The 18,375-nt window shown below is 42.0% G+C and overlaps 1 protein-coding gene across 3 annotated transcripts in view; it reads right to left on the minus strand.

Moving 5' to 3' along the window:
- Positions 1-18,375, minus strand: part of LOC137141463 (cytosolic beta-glucosidase-like) — a 69,593-nt gene that overhangs the window by 20,831 nt on the left and 30,387 nt on the right. For 2 of the 3 annotated variants that reach the window (XM_067530339.1, XM_067530341.1), the window contains exons 2-4: positions 13,847-14,048; positions 6,432-6,659; positions 232-1,037 (exon numbers count right to left, since the gene is read on the minus strand). In XM_067530339.1, the coding sequence (XP_067386440.1) occupies positions 232-1,037; positions 6,432-6,659; positions 13,847-14,039 (1,227 nt within the window). In that variant the 5' untranslated portion in view covers positions 14,040-14,048. Of the gene's footprint in view, positions 1-231; positions 1,038-6,431; positions 6,660-13,846; positions 14,049-14,391; positions 14,549-18,375 lie in introns of those variants that run through there. The other variant, XM_067530340.1, reaches the window with a different exon arrangement.

The raw sequence follows: 18,375 nt of genomic DNA on the forward strand, positions 1-18,375 counted from the left end.
ATAATAGCAACAAAAAAAATCTAAGTCTTCAACTCTCTTAGTAATTCTGATGCAAAAATGAAACAGAGAATCTCAGGTCAACTTGTTTACACACTTGCACAGTGCCTTTTGTTACAGCCTATGGGTGCTTCCCAATAATTGAGTCACCCATATTGCACTGCACAAATCCTTTTCCTTGATGGTGATCAGCTAACTAAAAATCTGGATGATCAAGTGAGTCTCACACCATACCTTGATATATTTCAGTAGCTTCCGTAAACCCCATGGAACTACAGCCAGCCATGAGCTGCCAGAAGCAACAGGCCAGGAATGGTCCATTATTTGTTCAACTTCTCTGTCCCCAGAAACACTTGGCTCATTGTGTGTATTTTCTTGGTGCTTTACTTTGCGAGTAGTATAATAATTTAGGGCAAAAAAGTCAGCAGTTCCCTTGATCATCATCTTTTCTTCCTTGGTAAATTCTGGAAGTCTTGATGATAGGTAGTCTTGTTTTGTACTCATTACAGAGATCTGGGAACTCATGATGGCTGGATAGTCACCACTAATAAATATGGGTTTGGCAAACCAGCCTAAGCAAAAGGCCATGTATCTTTTAGCAGCTTCTTGATCTGCCATACAAGTTGGATCTAGAGGTTCTGCCCAATCTGAGTTTAGAGCTATAGACACAAGCCCATGTTGCTTTTTTCTAAATAACAAATCATAACTGTGCCAGGCTTTAGCATGAGCCTTTATCATGTTATGAGCTGTCCGGTAAGCTCCAATACCGGGTTCCATTATTCCTGGAGCCACAATGCCTTTTTCATAGCCATCTTTAGCAACAACATAAGGCTCATTAATAGTGATCCACAGTTTTACTCGGTCTCCAAATGTTCTGAAGCAAAACTGTGCATAGTTGTCAAAGGCCTCAGTGATTGCATCAAATCTCCAGCCACCTTGATCTTCTAAATGTTGAGGTAAATCAAAGTGATATAGTGTCACCATGGGCACAATGCCATTTGCCAACAGGTCATCAATGATCTTGTCATAGTAATCAACTCCTGAAATGGTTAAAAGAAAAAAGGTTGGGTTCATATTTTATTATCTTAAAAATGAAGAAACTGCACTTACAAAATAAATAATAATGTTATTACCACAGCATTATTTTTCTCTGGCTCTGTATTATATATCATCTCACAGGTGTATGCTAAATATATTTAAACCTTGGGACAGATTTTCAGAAGTTGTCTGCGCCCAACATGTTCCACTTAGGCACCCAAAGGGACCACATTTTCAGAAGTAATCACTGCACAGGAGCTCACTCTGAGAAGAGTGGAAGCTGCTGGATGCTTATCACTTTAGAAAATTTGGTCCCTTCATTTAAGTGGCTGAATGAGTGTTGGGAGCTGAGCTTTTAGAAAAGTTGTATCCCCAATGTATAGTTTGATCAATACCAAAGCTAGGTCTAATAGAGGGATTTTTCTCCTGGAGAACTATACATCCATTAAAAAAGTGAAGAGTGCAGTATTCACCGAGATCAAGCCATGTTGTAACCAGGTTGGCTTTTTAAGATTTGCACCTGGTCACTAGGATGAGCCATTTCCATTTGGATTTGGGCCTTGCTATTGTTATCCTTGACTTTCGCAACTCCAAATTAGCCAATTGCAATGAATTGAACAATTTATAAGTATTTGGAGGCTGAAGCTGGGGCAGCATGTGGCAGTTCCCTCTCTAGATGGGGAATATTGTCAGGCCTATATGACATTTTGTGCTCTTCACTGGTTGCTGTTGGTCTTGAGCTACAATACCTAAGTGGTTTGGGACTAGCCTACCTGAGAGACTAACTCTCGCCTTGTGATACTGCCAAAACTGCAGACAACGGAGGCACTAAAGCTAGATCCGTTTGGTTATAAAAGAGAGGAGGCAGCCAGTTGGTCATTCACTACGAGGATCCTGGCACTCAGGAACTTTCTCCCACCACCGTGGTCTGAAATATCCTGAACTTGGGAAAGCAACAAAAGCCATTTATTTGACAGGCTTTTGGGGACAAAACTTGAGAGGATATTCCAGCAGGATGAATGGGGATTTTCTGTTACTGGGCTTTATCGGCTGGCTAAATTAAGGTGTATGTGTATGATTATTTTTATGCAGCTAGGTGATCACTGTAAATTAAAGTAGCTGCCAGGGCACTCAGTGCTTTTGTATGGGCATTTTTAGTGTTGTTTAAATATAAATAAATAAAACTAAATAGATTTCAAACCTGCTTAGAACCCTGGGTATTGTATCATATGCAAAATATGGTGTTACTTTTTCAGACATGGGCTAACAGTTAGCTTGCTCCTTCACGAGAACTATCTGACTTAGGAATGCAATTGGGAAAGTCCAACTAATAATATGAGCTTTGAATTCTTATTTATATTACAGTTAAGCTCAAAGGGCCCAGTCAGGACAGAGATTCCCTTACGCTGGATGCCATACAAACAAAAGGCAGAACTTGCCCTTGACTTTTGAAAACTGCCTAAGTGACTTAGGAACCTAAGTCCCATTTTTCAAGTGACATAGGCACTTAGGAGTCTAAATTTCATTGAAAATCATTAAGACGTAAGTTCCTAAATTCCTTTTGAAAATGGGACTTAAATCCTTTTGAAAATTTTACCTCAAGTTTTTATTAGATTGGGGCCTCAATAGGGACAACACTTGACAGTTTGAAGACTTGAACACAGTGGAGGAGAGAGGCGGACAACAATAAAGTTGCATATATTAGCTAACTATATGATTTGGAGCCCCTTCATAGAATTTTGTCTTTTAATATAGTGAAGAGATGTTAATGAATCACTTACAGGCCACGTGTGTTAGTGAGTGAATGTACTGGTACTATGCTAGTTACTTCTTTGCATTGGTTTTCAGATTCAGTGTGTGCTAATGTTTACAAAAAAAATGCAGACACAGTTGCCCTATTGTACATTATCAGTACAAGGATAGAGTTGGGCCTTAAAATTATCCTGCTTTCAGTTATACCATATTGTTTGTCTTGTCTCAAAGATTCTAGTCATTCTGTTTTTAATCCAACGTCTGAGGCTGAGAACCCCAGACTTAGCATGCATCTTCTTGCGAACAAACCAGTGTCTACACATCCGCTATCACAGGAAGATTTAATAGGCTTCTTTACAATAAACCTGGCAGGCAGTTTGTCTTTCCTCTCTAACGGCAACAACACAAGAATTAGGGGAGATGCAGGTGTATGTATGTCTGGGGAAACAATTCATCAAATTTTTCCTTTAATTCTTGAAAAAAATAATTACAAATAATTAAATAATAATTACAAAAATAATTACAAAATTCAAATTTACAATCAATTGGAGCCAAATTGTGAATATTTTGCTCCCATTGGTGATTAGTGACTTACATAGCTTTAATGGGGCTATTCATGTGGGCAACTCTCTCAGGTGAGTGTAAGAGCTTCTCCATCTAGCACTCTGTTGGCAAAACAGAAGTCCTTTGCTGGTACAGTATCCTGTTTTTTTTAACACTGACAGCAAAGCTCCCTAGAAATTGATAAGAGGTGGCCTGAGTAATTTTCATTTTACAGATTACTTAATAGAATTTGGAAAATTTCAAGGCCATCAATCATCCATTTCCCAGATTTTAATTAATTATTGAAAAAGGCTTATAAGCTTGTGTGAGACAGAAAAAGAAATGCAACTATATTACTGGAAATCTTCAGTGTCACAAAAAATATCTGGTAACCTGACTTAACTCTAAAACTGGAATGACTTTGTTTTTACAGTTGTACCAGTGAGTCAGTGAGAAGAGCGAAGAAGAGCACACAGCGTTTTGGCAGTTTGTGTGTATGTGATCACATCTTCGGGGTGTCCTAGTAAGGACCAATTGGGTAGGAAAATGCATTTAATGTCACCAGCTGGATGGGAAAGGGACGGGTTAGGGCTAGGAGGAGAGTTGGAATGTGTGTCAGTGGCATTAGCATGGACTGCCACGTGATTCTGAGATTGAGGGCAGTACCCATTCTGTCAGGGATGCAGGCCCCTTTTCTTTCTTCCTTTCTCTCTCCTGGTCCTTATCTAACATCAGGCACAGAAAAGACTATGTGCTAGTTCAATAAACCACACACACTGTCTTCCAGTTCTGGCTTCCTCCTTTCTGCAGTCTGTCCTTCTGCAGCCAACACACTACACTCCTTGTAGGATGCAGGGCATAGAGAATTGCAAAAAACAAAACACTTGGCACTATATAAAACAAAATAATCTCACTGTATGTTTAAAACTTACATTTTATAGAAGTAAATCCCCTGCAACATTGCCCCTTTAGAAGAAAACCCCCTTACAGTTGGAAAACAAACATTAAAGGTTTTCCAAATGCTCCATGTCGCAGGTGTGAAATTGGTAGTGAATCAGTTCATGTGAATGTTTTTTTATTTGAAAGGACATTGCTTTAAGATTTCTAATTCTTCACATGCTCTTTGTAGAAATGTTTATACAGAAGATAGTGGCCTTTCCATGTTATGCAGCTACAATTGCTTCAACAGATCACTGCCCAGGACAAGTGAGCTCCTGCGTAATGAAAAGTCCTTCCACTGCCCTTTCGCTAAATGTAAAGTTCATAAAATTAATCAGGCAACTGTTTAAAATAGGAATCAAGTGAACATTTGCAAAAATGTTAGTTGAGTTTTGTCAAAATGTTGTTAGTTTTTTTTAAACAACTATATGGCTTGTCACTGGCTTCCACTCTCACTTCAAAATAATAAAGCCTGTTTAACAGGCAGCTCTGTGGCATATGAATAGCGTCTGTAGTGCTACCTGAAGGAATTTTTGTCCTAGGAAAAAATTAAGGATACTCAGCCACATTTAATTTCCATACGCCACAAAAAAACATCCAAACTAAAGGGCAAATCCTGCCCAATGACACAAGCTTTCTGCTTAGACATTCTGGTGGTGTTGGGAAGGAATCTTCCCATCAGGCCACTCTGGAAGGCTGGCGTAACTCCTGCATCCATGCTGCACAAGAGGAAATGGCTGATTAGTCTGCTGTCAGTGGATGCATCAGCCCACTCCCATGACTCCTACATGTCCACCATCATTTTATGGCAGAAGTTGTGGTCTGCAGAATGCAGGGTGTATATATCTGTCTGCATGGGCAACCCAAATTCTGCAAATGGAACACCCTTAGTAGAACAGTATTGGTTGTGTTTATGGATCTGCACAGCCCTGGAGTGGGGAATTTGCTAATAAAATTACCCCTTCATTCTCCTTTCAGCGCCCTCCCCTTTCTTGAATAGGGGGAGGAAGGAATACCTGAGGTAAAGGCTGCCCCAAGATTGACATCTCCCCAGCAGAAGTGGGAAGTCAAGGTAGAAACAAGGAAGGGATGAGGCACCTTCAGACACAGCAGCCGTCTACTTCTACTTCCTTTTGTTTCATTCAGGACATTTTCCTTCTGTTGAAGGCTGTTTGATCAAACCCTCTTCTCCTAATCTGTTCCTCAGTCTCTCTGATGCAGCTTCACTCCCCCTAGTCTTCATACTCTCCTCCAATCCTCCTCTCTCTGTCTCTCCTCTGAATTCAATATTTCCTTCCCTTCCTTGCCTATTAAGTCAGTCACGACCTTCTCCCTTCACCGAATCTCCCACTAGCTATATTTGAAATTAAAATGCAAAACAAATGTGGAACCAACATATTTGCCAAGCATCACTTTGATGAATCTACATGTATGTTGCATTTCTTTTCTTCCACCCTTTTCCTGTCTTGCCATCTTACACTGTGTAGTCTCTTTGGGGCGCTTTGGAGTCTCTTTGTCTTATGTGTGTTTGTACGGCACCTAGCACAATACATACCCAGGCCTGACTGAGGCTGCAAGCATTACTGGAACACAAATAATAAAAATGAACTGAGATCACCTCTAATTTGCCAGCTAAGGAGTATATTGCTTGCATATCTGCAGAAAAGTCTGTTCCACTTAGACAATGTATGCTATTCAGTGTGCAATTCAGAATGTTCGTGGATTATGCTGATAAGATATCCACATGCATTTGCCAATACTGTCAAATATGGGATTGATTGATTTGTTTATTTATAAGCCATGAGAAAGTTTTCCTCCTATTTGCTTTGCAAATTCTGCAGGGGTTAATTGTAACTTTATACAATCCCATGAAATAGAATAACTTATAATCACATTTTTAAAAAAAATTAGAGCAGACAAAAAATACATGGTAGGGGACATAATAATCATCTCATCACAAAAGATCACGATATCTAAGGGGATCTAGAATATTAATTAGGAAGTTGTTGCAAACCTATAAAAAAACCCATCCCATAATTACTCTGAAAAAAAGTTGCAATTTCAAAGCTACGCTGCCGAATAGCATACTGGATTAATTATGCCAGACTGCAGCAATAACCTTGAATGAAAGCGGCAACCTTCTATTTTTAAGAAACAATTGCCTTGCTGGTTGATGAAACCTGTCGTCCCATCAGGTAACAGACGTGACCAGGAAAGAGAAAAGCGATAATGAGTCAGTCCAAGCTGTTTGATACATTTCAAATCTTCCTCCCACAGAGTGTAGCTGCCACAAGCTACATCACCGGTCTGGTTCTTGAAAACTCGATCTCCTCCCTGATGGGTGAATGTGTCCCAAACACTAGGGCCCTTTCCATCTGCATTCCAGCCTCCTGATTAAAAACAAAACTGAATCATTACACTTTGACATCAAAAGACATATGTTGAATGTAAATATTTATCACATAAAGTAGACAGAAGAATCTCAATACTTTGTAAGCAAATCAAGCAAGGCTTTCTCCACATCTCTCACTTAAAATGACTAGTTTTTTTCCCAAGCTATAGAACATTTGTATTAGGTTCTGCATTTATTCATGGTTTTCTCACTGCTCGCTTTTTGAAAAATCTGTTTCAAACAGAGGTTCTGACACACTGCATATTATTTTTAGCCAAAGATCAGATGCTTGTGAATCTTCTGAGATATTAACAAAAAATATTTTCTAATGCACCTTCCTCCCATAAATGTAAAAGATCTGTCCATATCAAAGAAAGCCTTTAGGATACAAGAAATACATCCAACAAATAGGCACTTATGGCTTTCTGGATGTCCTTTGAAAGTCCTGACAGTCTGTTAAGAAGAAAGGAATGCCATTATGAGCCATGGCCCTAGGCATGTATAACATGAATTAATAACAAAGCTCTGTGAAACTTCTGCCTTTTGCTTAGGCAAATGTTTCACAGAAAAAACTGCAAAGATTTCCACTAAATTTAATTTTACACTATATGTTCACAATCTTTGCACCATTTTCTGCATTCTGATCATGCTGGGATATTTTGTAGTGCTTTTGAAAACTGAGGCGCAGAAGTCACCATTACAAATTCAATATTTAGCCATAGTTTGAGATCTGAGATACTACTGTGTATAAACTGAGTAAATGCAGATTTCGTTATGACAATCATTGCAGTCTTTGCAAAACGATGTTGTAGTACGTGCAAATGTTTCACTTTTTAAAGTGAAAAACCCTTGAAATCTCCATCAATGCAAAGTCTGGTTAAATCACAAAACTCAGAACATGCCAAAATTTTCCAGTTTCCTTTACAAGCAACATTTTTCAAAGCTCCAGTTAATGCATGTTTCCTGGGTTACTGTCTAAAAACTAAAATGACATTGTAGGTTAAAACCATGTATAAATTAAATATCAGTTGGGTTGTAAGATTAATACCTATATAATAGCTACATATCAATCCTCAATAAAAGTGTTTTAATAATCAATTAGTATCATAGAAATTAGAGATGAAAGAGCCCTATTATGAGGTCATCCAGGCCATCCCCTGCCAATGTGAGATTGCTCCCTAAAGTATATTCAGTACTTAATGCACATCTGTCTTATTAAATTTAAGTTTAATGCAAGGTTAAGCATATTGCAGACACTTAATTTAAAGCGTTACTAGAATCTGTAATATCATTTCTATAGCCTAGTTTTTCAAAGACCATTGTCATATTTCATGTTCTTTACAGAATTTTGTAATAGCACACACGCACCAATAGGGCTACATAAGGTTATTCAGTAAACTGAATTCTTCTATGGGACATACTTCATACCAGGTCAATTTTTAGATCTAACTCTGAGTGTCCCTTAAGGTTCAAGTTTTCCCACAGTACAGTTATTCAGTGCTGCAGTATTCTCAGATGTATACAGTACTAAAAGTTTCCCATAGGTAGTATTTGACTTTAGCAATTACATTTTAAGTGAAGATTCCAATTATCCTCATTTGAGGGAAAACACTCAAAGTAAAGTTTAATTATTTTGTATATGTAAGGGTTTGAGAGTATTTAAAAGGTGGATTTTGTTTGCCCAAAACAAATACTAAATGCCCAGTTCTGGGCCATACCATGGCCCCTTTGCACTGCTCTTACTGGGCAGCTAAGAATTCCTCTGGCATGTAGGAACCCCCAACTGGCACAAACTCTATCACGTTCTTTATCAAGTGTACTCAGCAAGTGGGAGAGTGATTGGAGAGGGATTGGATGGGATAGGCCAGAAGCACCCAGAGGGTTCTCAGCCAGTGCAGCACCCCAGAGTGGACTGTTACAAACTAGCTGCTTGAGGCTGCTGTAAGGTACACCGGGGTTGAACTGGCCTCCCACGAGCTTCAGGACTGAGAAAGAGGAAAAGTCAGGATCCAGTCATAAATTTCAGCTATTATACACACAGTTAATTGGCCAAAATCACTCTAGATTATATTAATATGCCATCAAATATTTAAAATAATGATTATAGACCATTTATATTTCAACGCACATACCTCAGTCTTTACAATTATTAAAATGGAATGCATTGGTGTCGTTCTTTAAAAATTAAGTTGCAGCAGGAACAGCAGTGCCCAACTATATTTAAGGTTTCATGTGCTTTTCCAAACTTATCTCTTCTCACTCAATTACACCTTTCCAAAACCTTCACTTTTTAGGCTGAAGTTTTCCAGACTTGGGTCTCTGCCCAATGACAAATATTTGCTTAATATAGCCCAGCTCACTCAGATAGAGTAAGTGAAGAAAATATGTTTTTACCATTACTAAAAATTCTTGCAACTTTTCTCTCACTCTTCCCCACCTACACATTTTTTTAAAAATATCTCTAGCACAGAGTTGAAATTTACCATAGAAATGGCCCTCAGTAAGGAGAAATGCCTTTGAGTGATCTGGTGAAAATTGATTTTGATTTGACTGAGTCATGCACCTTTGAAAGCTGCACTTTGAGCAGGCAGAATGCAATTGGCATGTTTTTTAACACCTTGAAATATATTGAGGGAAGTAGGCTGCACTGTGCATAAATACATAGCTGACAGTGAAAAATAAAGTACACTCTGAGGGCTCACCTCATTCACTGTGCAACTTGTGATATGTGCAACAATTGAGTTGGAGCTCCACAAGAAGTCTCGACTCAGTCACATTGTCTTGTCAGGTAAAAGCTGCACAGCCCCTAGGCATTCAGGAGTGAGTTGACACTGGTGGACCTCCTCAATTTTGTGGGAATAGGATATTTCCAGTAGTTTCTAGTGAATATTTTCATATTATAGTTTTTTTTAATTTTTTTTTTTAAACTGAGAATTTCCATAAAAAAATTATAGAGGACATTAAAGTTGTTCATTATCAGGGCTGGGTAATGGGCAGCCAGCCTGGATATGGAGAATGTCAAAAGTGATTACCCTTCTAAAACCCGGAAAGGACCCCCACAATGTGGCAAGCTACTAACCTATCTCTCTGCTATCTCTCCTCTTTAAAATCCTGGAGTGGCTTATCCTTGGGCGTATATATCTCTAGAGGTAGAGACAACTCTCAGCTTCAACCAAGTTGGCTTCCGGAAGGTTCAAAGCACATACGACCAAGTCCTAGCCTTCGCTACATAAATAGAAAACTGGTTTCAACAGAACTTGAAGATAGGAGCTGTTTTTCTTGGACCTGACAATGGCCTACGATATAGTATGGCATCCTGGTCTTCTGGTAAAACTGTCAAGAGCTCTCCCAGCATGGGTGGTGGACATTGTTGAACTTCTACTTCTTGCCAGGTGTTTTCAGATACATATGGGAGATAAAACAAGTGCATAAAGAAAACAATCCAATGGCTTTGTGCTTGTGCTCACCCTGTTCAATCCGTACACAAATAAGCTGCCACTGCCTCAGTCATGCAAGTTTATCTATGCAGCTGACATCTGCTGAGGTATCCAGACATGCTCTTTCACCGAATTGGAGAACATCTTGAACCATGACCTGGCCAAGGTGCAGCCTACTGTAGTCATTGGCACTTCCCAAGACAGTTTCCAGCATCTTCCATCTCCATAACACAAATGCTAAATGTGAGTTAGATGTCTTCCTTAACAGGAAACAACTGAAATTCAAGGCAAAACCTGTCTACCTTGGTGTCACACTGGACTGCGCTTTGGCTTTTCATGACTATCTAAAAAAGACTGCTGCAAAAGTCAGGACTCGGAATAATTTAATCAGCAAATTAGCTGGTTCAACATGGGGTGCAGATGCACAGGCACTTCGCACGCTGGTTCTGGCACAGTGCTATTTCTCAGCAGAATACTGTGCCTCTGTGTGGTGTCGTTTGCCTCACACTAAACTGGTTGATATCAAATGAGTTTGATCATGCATATCATCACAGGCACCGTGCACCCCACTTATATCCCATGGTTACCAGTTTTGAGCAACATAACCCCTCAACACAGCCAGACTGGTGGAAAAGCTACATGCCAACCAGGTCTCCCACTGGAGATTTTCAGTCACCCTAGAGCACGAGTTACATTAAGGAATCCATTGTGGTCTCAACTGCCAGATCAGAATCTGACATCAGCAACCCTATGGCACTGAACAAGTTCTGAACTGGCCAAGGAATATGCTCAGCCAATCTCTAAACATGGGGTCTCTGCACTACCCACTTTGTCAGTGCGGCCTCCATCAGTCAAAGGCGTACGTTGTTGATGAATGACAACTGACTAGATTTCATAGTGGCGGTAGGGCCCTCCATTCTGCTGACGAAGCTGCTGTTGGGTAACTTGGAAAGCATTACAAATGCTAGAAGAAGAAGCCAGTCGAGTGGATAAAGACAGGGTTGGACATCAGGAATCAGAGTCATTTGTCAATCCAGAGGCAGGTACCAGCAGTAAGGAGCAGAAGGCAAAGCCAAATCAGAAACTTGGTATTGGAGCCAGGAGATAAATGCTCGGGTCAGGGACCAGGAACAGCACAAGGAAGCAGGGTCTGTAGCAGCAGTTAGCTGGGGTTCCATCCAGTTGACAGACAACCTTCCAGTATCTTCTCCAGATTAAAGTTGTATGTCCAGACCAGTCAGGAATGAGCAATGTCCTGTCAATGGGGCCCTCCAGGTGGTAGAGCCTGTTGTGTATGTGGGCCTCTGATGCTCATGACTTGCTGAGTGTTTCTGCTACCAGGCATGGCACCAGTTGCCACACAGGGAACTGCAGACCCAGTGCTGATCCATACACTCATTCAGGCATTCAAAAGGCAGGAAGTGATATGATGCTAAGCTCCATGTGAATCTCAGCCCAGGGTATAGAGGAATAGTTCCTACTCTCCCCCAGGGGCCACAGAAGCTATCCTCAGCAGGAGAAAATGGAGTAAGAAAGAGGCAGCAGGCAGGGCTTCCATGAGTTTCCCATCACCTCAACCTGCAGCTACAGCTGAATTTTTGCCATTTCACCCTCTGTGATGTGAGACCTGCCCCTCTTGAGGGATATGCAAAAAAATTAAAATTAGGCCCTAAGGATGGCATTTTAAACCTGATATTGTATTTCCTGGGTTTTAGAGAATGAAGGGGTCATAGTTCCCCACTCTCTGGTCTCCAAGGCTTCCCTTATAACCTCTCCTCCAATTGTTCCAGTCAGACCAGTTGCCTGAGTCTCCTCCAAATCCATAAAGTGTCACATCTTCTCACCAATATGCTTTCCACTGTCTCCTTCCACTTACCTCTCCCTTAGGGATCCCTGTCTCCCTCCAAACCCGACTGCCTCCAACACCCACCTTACACCCTTCAACCCTGCACCCCAGCCTTCTCTGTCCACATCATTCTCACTAATACTCCATGTGCTCCCAACTATTCCATGGTGCAAACCACCAAACACCTACTGTGCCCTTCCACTTTACACTGCCCCTGATCCACTCTCCATAAGCCAACAACCGCTTTGGCTCTGGTCTCCCCAAGTGCCAGTTACACAGACACACACACACACACGGGAGGTCTGGGAGCTTTATCCCATCCCCTCTCACAATCTCATGGAATGATCAGTGACCTACCCTCCATCTGTCCCTGGGGATTCACCAGAGAGGAACACTGTCCCTCAGTCCTCTGAACAGGTACCATGGACGTTTACATGAAGGACATACTCACAAACTGAAGATGGCTTAGCTCTGCTTTCTAAAGGCAGGGTCCAGGAGAAACTCAGCACCAGTGGGTGAATTTCCTGGGATCATGGAAGTACCAGCAAGTGTAGACAGGGCTTTCTCTGAGCACAGGAATATCCTGCCTATTTAAGGTTGCCAGTTTTCTAATTGCTGAAAACCAAACACCTCTGCCCCACCTCTTCCCCTGAGGCCTCACCCACTGCCTTCCTCTGAAGCATCCCCCCATTTACTCTCCCCCGCCCCTCCGTTTCTCGCTTTCCACCCCCTCCCTCCCATAATTCATTCCCCGCACCCCAGGACTCCCCAGTCGCCTGCAGAGGCAGGCTGGGAGGAGCTGATATGGAGCCTGCCTGCCTGCCCAATCGGGACCCGGGATGGGGTTGGTCCCCAGAGGAAAGGGGCAGGGAGGGGTCAGTTTCCATAGCGAGGGGCCAGGGCCAGGGCAATTGGGCATGGCAGGGGTTGGTCTGCAGAGCAAGGGACTGGGAGGAGTCGGTCCTCTTAGTGAGGGGCCATGGCCGGGGCAATTGGGGCACGACAGGGCAGAAGTGGGGACGCACAAGATCTTCTCCCCCAGACAGCGGTGCTGGTATCTACCTCTTGGAGCCGGTCCAGAATCCAGCCCTTCTGCTCTCTGTCAGGCATCAGCACTGCAGCTGAGCAGACAGCAGCTCTTCCAGGCTCCAGCAGCAGCTGCTGCTCCCCCCCACCCCCCTGCCACCCAGTGGTGGAGGCCGGTTACTGTAGGTAACCAGACTTTTAGCTTTCGATCAGCAGTGCTGACCGGACATTGCCAGGTTCCCTTTTTCACCAGACTTTCTGGTCGAAAACTGGACACCTGGCAATTCTTTGCCCATTGTGGAAGGGGATCCCAAAGGCCTAATGCTGACCTCCCATTTTGCTGTCCCTCATGCTTCCAGGAGATGGGTTCTTATTTGTGCCTCTCCCACCAATATCTGCTTCTGGGGATTAATTCATGGCTGTCACTCATATGTACACCAGTTCTCACTTCTTAGGGAATGGGGAGGCCCTAGGGAGCAATCTGCTCATGTCTACTCAAACAGGAAGCAGGCCTAGTGGGAATGCAACCTGCTCCTGCTTCCTTCTCCCACCTTGACCACTGGAACGAGGGACACACACCAATCTTCCTCACCTGCCATCTTGTCTTTTTTCTGAGGTTTGGGGGTAGATTGGGGATAGGTTTTCTCACCCCAGCTATTTGGGGTAAAGGGCACTTAAGTGAGAAAAATCACATGGAGCTGCATAAGACTTAAAAGCTATGCAGTAGGCCAAAATGAAACATGGATTCCCATTTGCTCCACCTGTCCACTCAATACTGGAGACTTTTGGATCCAGACTTCATGACTTGGGTCACATCTTTGCTTTAAAACTATTTAAGACCCTCCTCCCTCCCTTTGGCACATGGAAATCTGATACCTTCAACTTGATACGCTGCTGTAGCCGCACCCCAAGCAAATCCACTGGGGAAAGGAATGTCTTCTGGGTGCCAGGCACAAGGGGCAGGAGCAAAGGAAGCAGTAGCAGCTGAAGCCATGGGGATGGTGGATCTAGGCCCCCTATCAAGGGCAGACACAGCACTTCCTGGATAGACTGCTCTTCCACTTGTCATAAGCAGATTCTGCATTAAACCCAAATACAGAAAAATAAACTGTCAGCAGCTTCACTCTCTGAAGGACAAACTGTTGCAACCACACCTTGCATGTCTCATGACCTGAACACAGAGGCTTAGCTCAGCCTCCTATGCATATTGAAAGGGGAGGTGCAGCAAGCTACAAGTATGTACAAGTAGCTCCTTCCTGGTCAAGATACTGGGCTGTCCAGATCAGGCCTCTGTCCTTCCATGCCCATGTAAGCTGCTGGACTACCCAAACCTGGAGCTCCTTACTCTGAATAAGGTGCTGAGCCAACCAGACAGAGGCTCCTCCCCCTTTCCTGTCAATCACTCAAACCTGGGACCTCACCTTTTTTCTGGTACTGAGTCGACCCACATCCCCACTTCATATATGATCTTGGTCGCTTCTGGTGAAACTGCAGCACGTGATAAGGGCTGTCGCAATCAGGGTGTGATATTGTAACTATCAGGGTTATCACTGCTGCCTGTTTCCACTACTTAGCTAGGGTTAGGTATTCACTGCACCTGTGTCAAAGAGAGGATGAGGAGGACCTCTGTAGGAAGACATTCAGAACTGCTGCCCTCCGTCTCTTTTCACATCCCATAGATTCTCCCTTTCTCCTAGATTGAAAGTATAAAGGCCCCAGCTATCTGAAATGTGTGAAACTTCAAACATGGCACGCTAGATGGCACTATTGCAACTTATTTTTAAGGCATTGAAAGACCTGTTTTCCCTCTCCGGATTACAATAAACACATTTTGATTTACGTCAAGGTCAGTATCCCCGTTTATTGGACCACTGGGCAACATACACCTCCTGAGAAATGTAGATACTAGCCATCACACTGAACTCCTTCCGTTTCTGTCTTGTGTTGCATTATTTGCCTTTGCTGGTACCCTTTGATTTATAAACCTTTCCAGGTGGGGATCAGTTACAAACAGACCTACCACTGGAATGAATCATGCACACTAATAATCATTTACATAGCATTGTAAATCAGACAAAAAATTGGCAATGCCTGAAAAGTCATGTATACGGTTAAGTGCAATCTCTTACCAAAACTGGTTTTTTGTTTTTTTTAAATGAAACAAGCAACTTTTATCAGAAAGAAAAAGTCAGGATAATGCTGTAGAATTAATTCCAAAAGTGCACAGTATAGAGCCAGACTGTGCAGATTCAATGTAAAATAAATCGTTTCACAGCAGGAATGCATTTCCTCAAATCTCTCAAAGTTTTGCTTACCCCTTAAAGGTAATATCCCTCTGAATACAAAGGAACCAAGGTGGAACAAGGCAGTTCATATAATCATGCTCCAAAAGCACGTGCTGACACTAGCAACTTTTGTCGGTATAACTACATTGCCCAGAGGTGTGGAAAAATCTACACTCCTGAGCAACGCGGTTATACCAATCTAACTCCTGGTGTAGACAGGGCTATGTCACTGGGAGGGCTTCTCCCATCAGCTGTCGGAGGTGGAGTATCTATGCCAATGGGAGAAGCCCTCCCTTTGGTGCAGATAGCATCTTCTTTGAAGTGCAAAAGTGGTGCAAGCTGTGCCACTGCAGTCTTTTAAGCGTAGACAAGCCTTAGGATGAAGGCAGCAAAGTTTTGCTTTGGGATTTTGTCTGTGTGGTTGGACTGGACTGGTTATTATAAACAAAGATGTGTCCTACTTAAAATAAACTATCCCTGACTGGATCTGCCTCCTCTAATCCCAAATTACTGTTATTTTAAAAAAATTAATTTTCATCATGACACAATTAGACAGGCACTTCAGTATGGTCGTATGGAAATGTAAGTTTCTTCTCCTCAACCTTCAGTCCAAAAACAGAATAGATCCAGAGCTGCTTATGAAGCAAGACTGTATCACTGAAACTGCTGAATATGGACATTCACAGATTATGAGATTTGTCTGAAAAGTGGACAATTGCCATTCTAGTTTAATTTCTACCCCTGATAAAATAATGGAAAAAATATTGAGAAAATTAAGTTACTAAATATCTTCAAGACTTCCAGACAAATAATTGCTTTCTGCATATCAATACAAAATAAATTAATGAATGGAAAGCAGGAGCTAAACTGTAATGTATCTGAATTTTAGTAAATCTTATGATACAGTTGTCACGTTGTCTGGAATGGCCCATAACTGTGAGTGCCTATCTGAGAGCAGATTGTCTAAACTAGGACAGACACCCCAAATTAGATTTCACCAACCAGTTACAGATCTGAACTCCTGGATCATTATAATAGTCTTTCCATAGTGTCTTAGACAGTCTCCTTAATCTCTAGTCTATTTTGCCACCCAAACTGGACTTAGTGATAAATGGTCACTTATACCAAAAATCACGCAATATTCAGGTTGTTTCCAGTCCCAAGAGATCAGTCCAATACCCCAGATCAATTGGTATCTTTGATCTTACACCAAAGACAATGTCTGTAGCCAATTCTGAAATAAACTATTGAAAGGCTTATTAACTAGGAAAAAGAAATGAGAGTTATTTACAAGTTAACTCATTTGTGCATATATGTTTGCTTGCTTTATCATCTAAATCCTAAGAGTGACAGATTTGTAGTGATAGATCTATACAAAGTTGTCTTTCAGGGAGGACCCAGGATTAACCCTTGAGGATCTCTGCCTCAGTTTAGAGTTTCTAGCCCTAGAATCATACAATATTAGAATTGGAAGGGACCTCAGTGGTCATCTAGTTCAACTCCCTCCTCAAAGCAGGATTAACCTCAGCTAAATTATCCTAACCAGGGCTTTGTCAAGCCGCAGCTTAAAATCCTCTAAAGATGGAGATTCCACCACCTCCCTAGGTAACCCATTCCAGTGCTTCATCACCCTCCTAGTGAAAAACTTTTTCCTAATATCCAACCCAGACCTCCCCCACTGCAACTTGAGAGCATTCCTCCTTGTTCTGTCATCTACTACCATTGAGAACAGCCTAGCTCCATCCTCCCTGGAACCCACTTTGAGGTAGTTAAAGGCGGCTATCAAATCCCCCCTCATTCTTCTCTTTTGCAGACTAAACAAACCTAGTTCCCTCAGCCTCTCCTCATAAGTCTTGTGCTCCAGCCCCCTAATCATTTTTCTTCCCCTCCGCTGGACTCTCTCCAACTTGTCCACATCCTTTTTGCAGTGGGGGCCCCAAAACCAGACACAATACTCCAAATGCAGCCCCACCAATGCTGAATAGAAGGGAATAATGCAGCCCAATATGCTATTAGCCCTCTTGGCAACCAGGAAACACTGGTGGCTTATATCCAGCTTCTTATCCACTGTAACCCCCAGGTCCTTTTCTGCAGAACTGCTGCCTAGCTCGTCAGTCCCCAGTCTGTAGCTGTGCATGGGATTCTTCCGTCCAAAGTGCAGGACTCTGCACTTGTCCTTGTTGAACCTCATCAGGTTTCTTTGGCCCAATCCTCCAGTTTGTTTAGGTCCTTCTGTATCCTATCCCTATCTTCCAGGGTATCTACCACTCCCCCTATCTTAGGGTCATCTGCAAACTTGCTGAGGGTGCAATCTACCCCATCCTCCAGATCATTAATGAAGATGTTGAACAAAACCAGTCCCAAGACCGACCCCTGGGGCACTCCGCTTGTGACCAGCTGCCAACTAGACAGCTAGAACCCTGTCAGAGTTCAAAACAGCTAAAAGAGATAAAACACTTAGGAAAATTTTCTATTTCCTTCATTCAGCTTCCAAATCCGCAGAATGAGCTTCCTTGCATATAGCATTTCCAAGGCATGATAGTGTCAATAGCCAATCCTTTGTATTGCAATGTTCCTTGATGGCCCATCTGATTATGATAGTCCTTGTGGATGGGCAGGGAGGATGATTCCTGTGCCTGTATTCACAAGTTCAGAGCAAATTATTTTCAAAGTTATAAATCAAAATTTACATATTTTCTTATAGCACGGAATACCGAAATTCAAGTGAGATTAATGCATGCAGCAATTTACAAGCACTTCCTAGATTCTAAGCACTAAATACATTCTTATAATGCTAATACCTATTTTAATCAAAATTAACATACACGTGAACTGGTCTGGTCTTCAGTTATAAGTTTGTCAGTTCTTAGATAATGCTTGTAGCCTGGGCAAGAGCTGGTATCAGGCCTGTCAACGTCACAATAATGTTTGAAAATCCTGCTTTCAAAACTTAATTCAAATTGATTTGAAGATAAGTCAAGTCATGTTGACTGCAGTGAAGAGTAATGATAAACAAGAACTTTGAGGGGAGTTGTTCAGTGCAGTATGCAGATTGGTATTGCTTCTAATCCTGTTTAATAGCTTTAATAATGAGCTAGAAGAGGGAGTAAATGGTACATT

The sequence above is a fragment of the Emydura macquarii genome, unplaced genomic scaffold (genome assembly GCF_026122565.2).
Source record: "Emydura macquarii macquarii isolate MOO-44397 ecotype Brisbane River unplaced genomic scaffold, CSIRO-AGI_Emac_v2 contig_3062, whole genome shotgun sequence".
NCBI lineage: Eukaryota > Metazoa > Chordata > Testudines > Chelidae > Emydura > Emydura macquarii.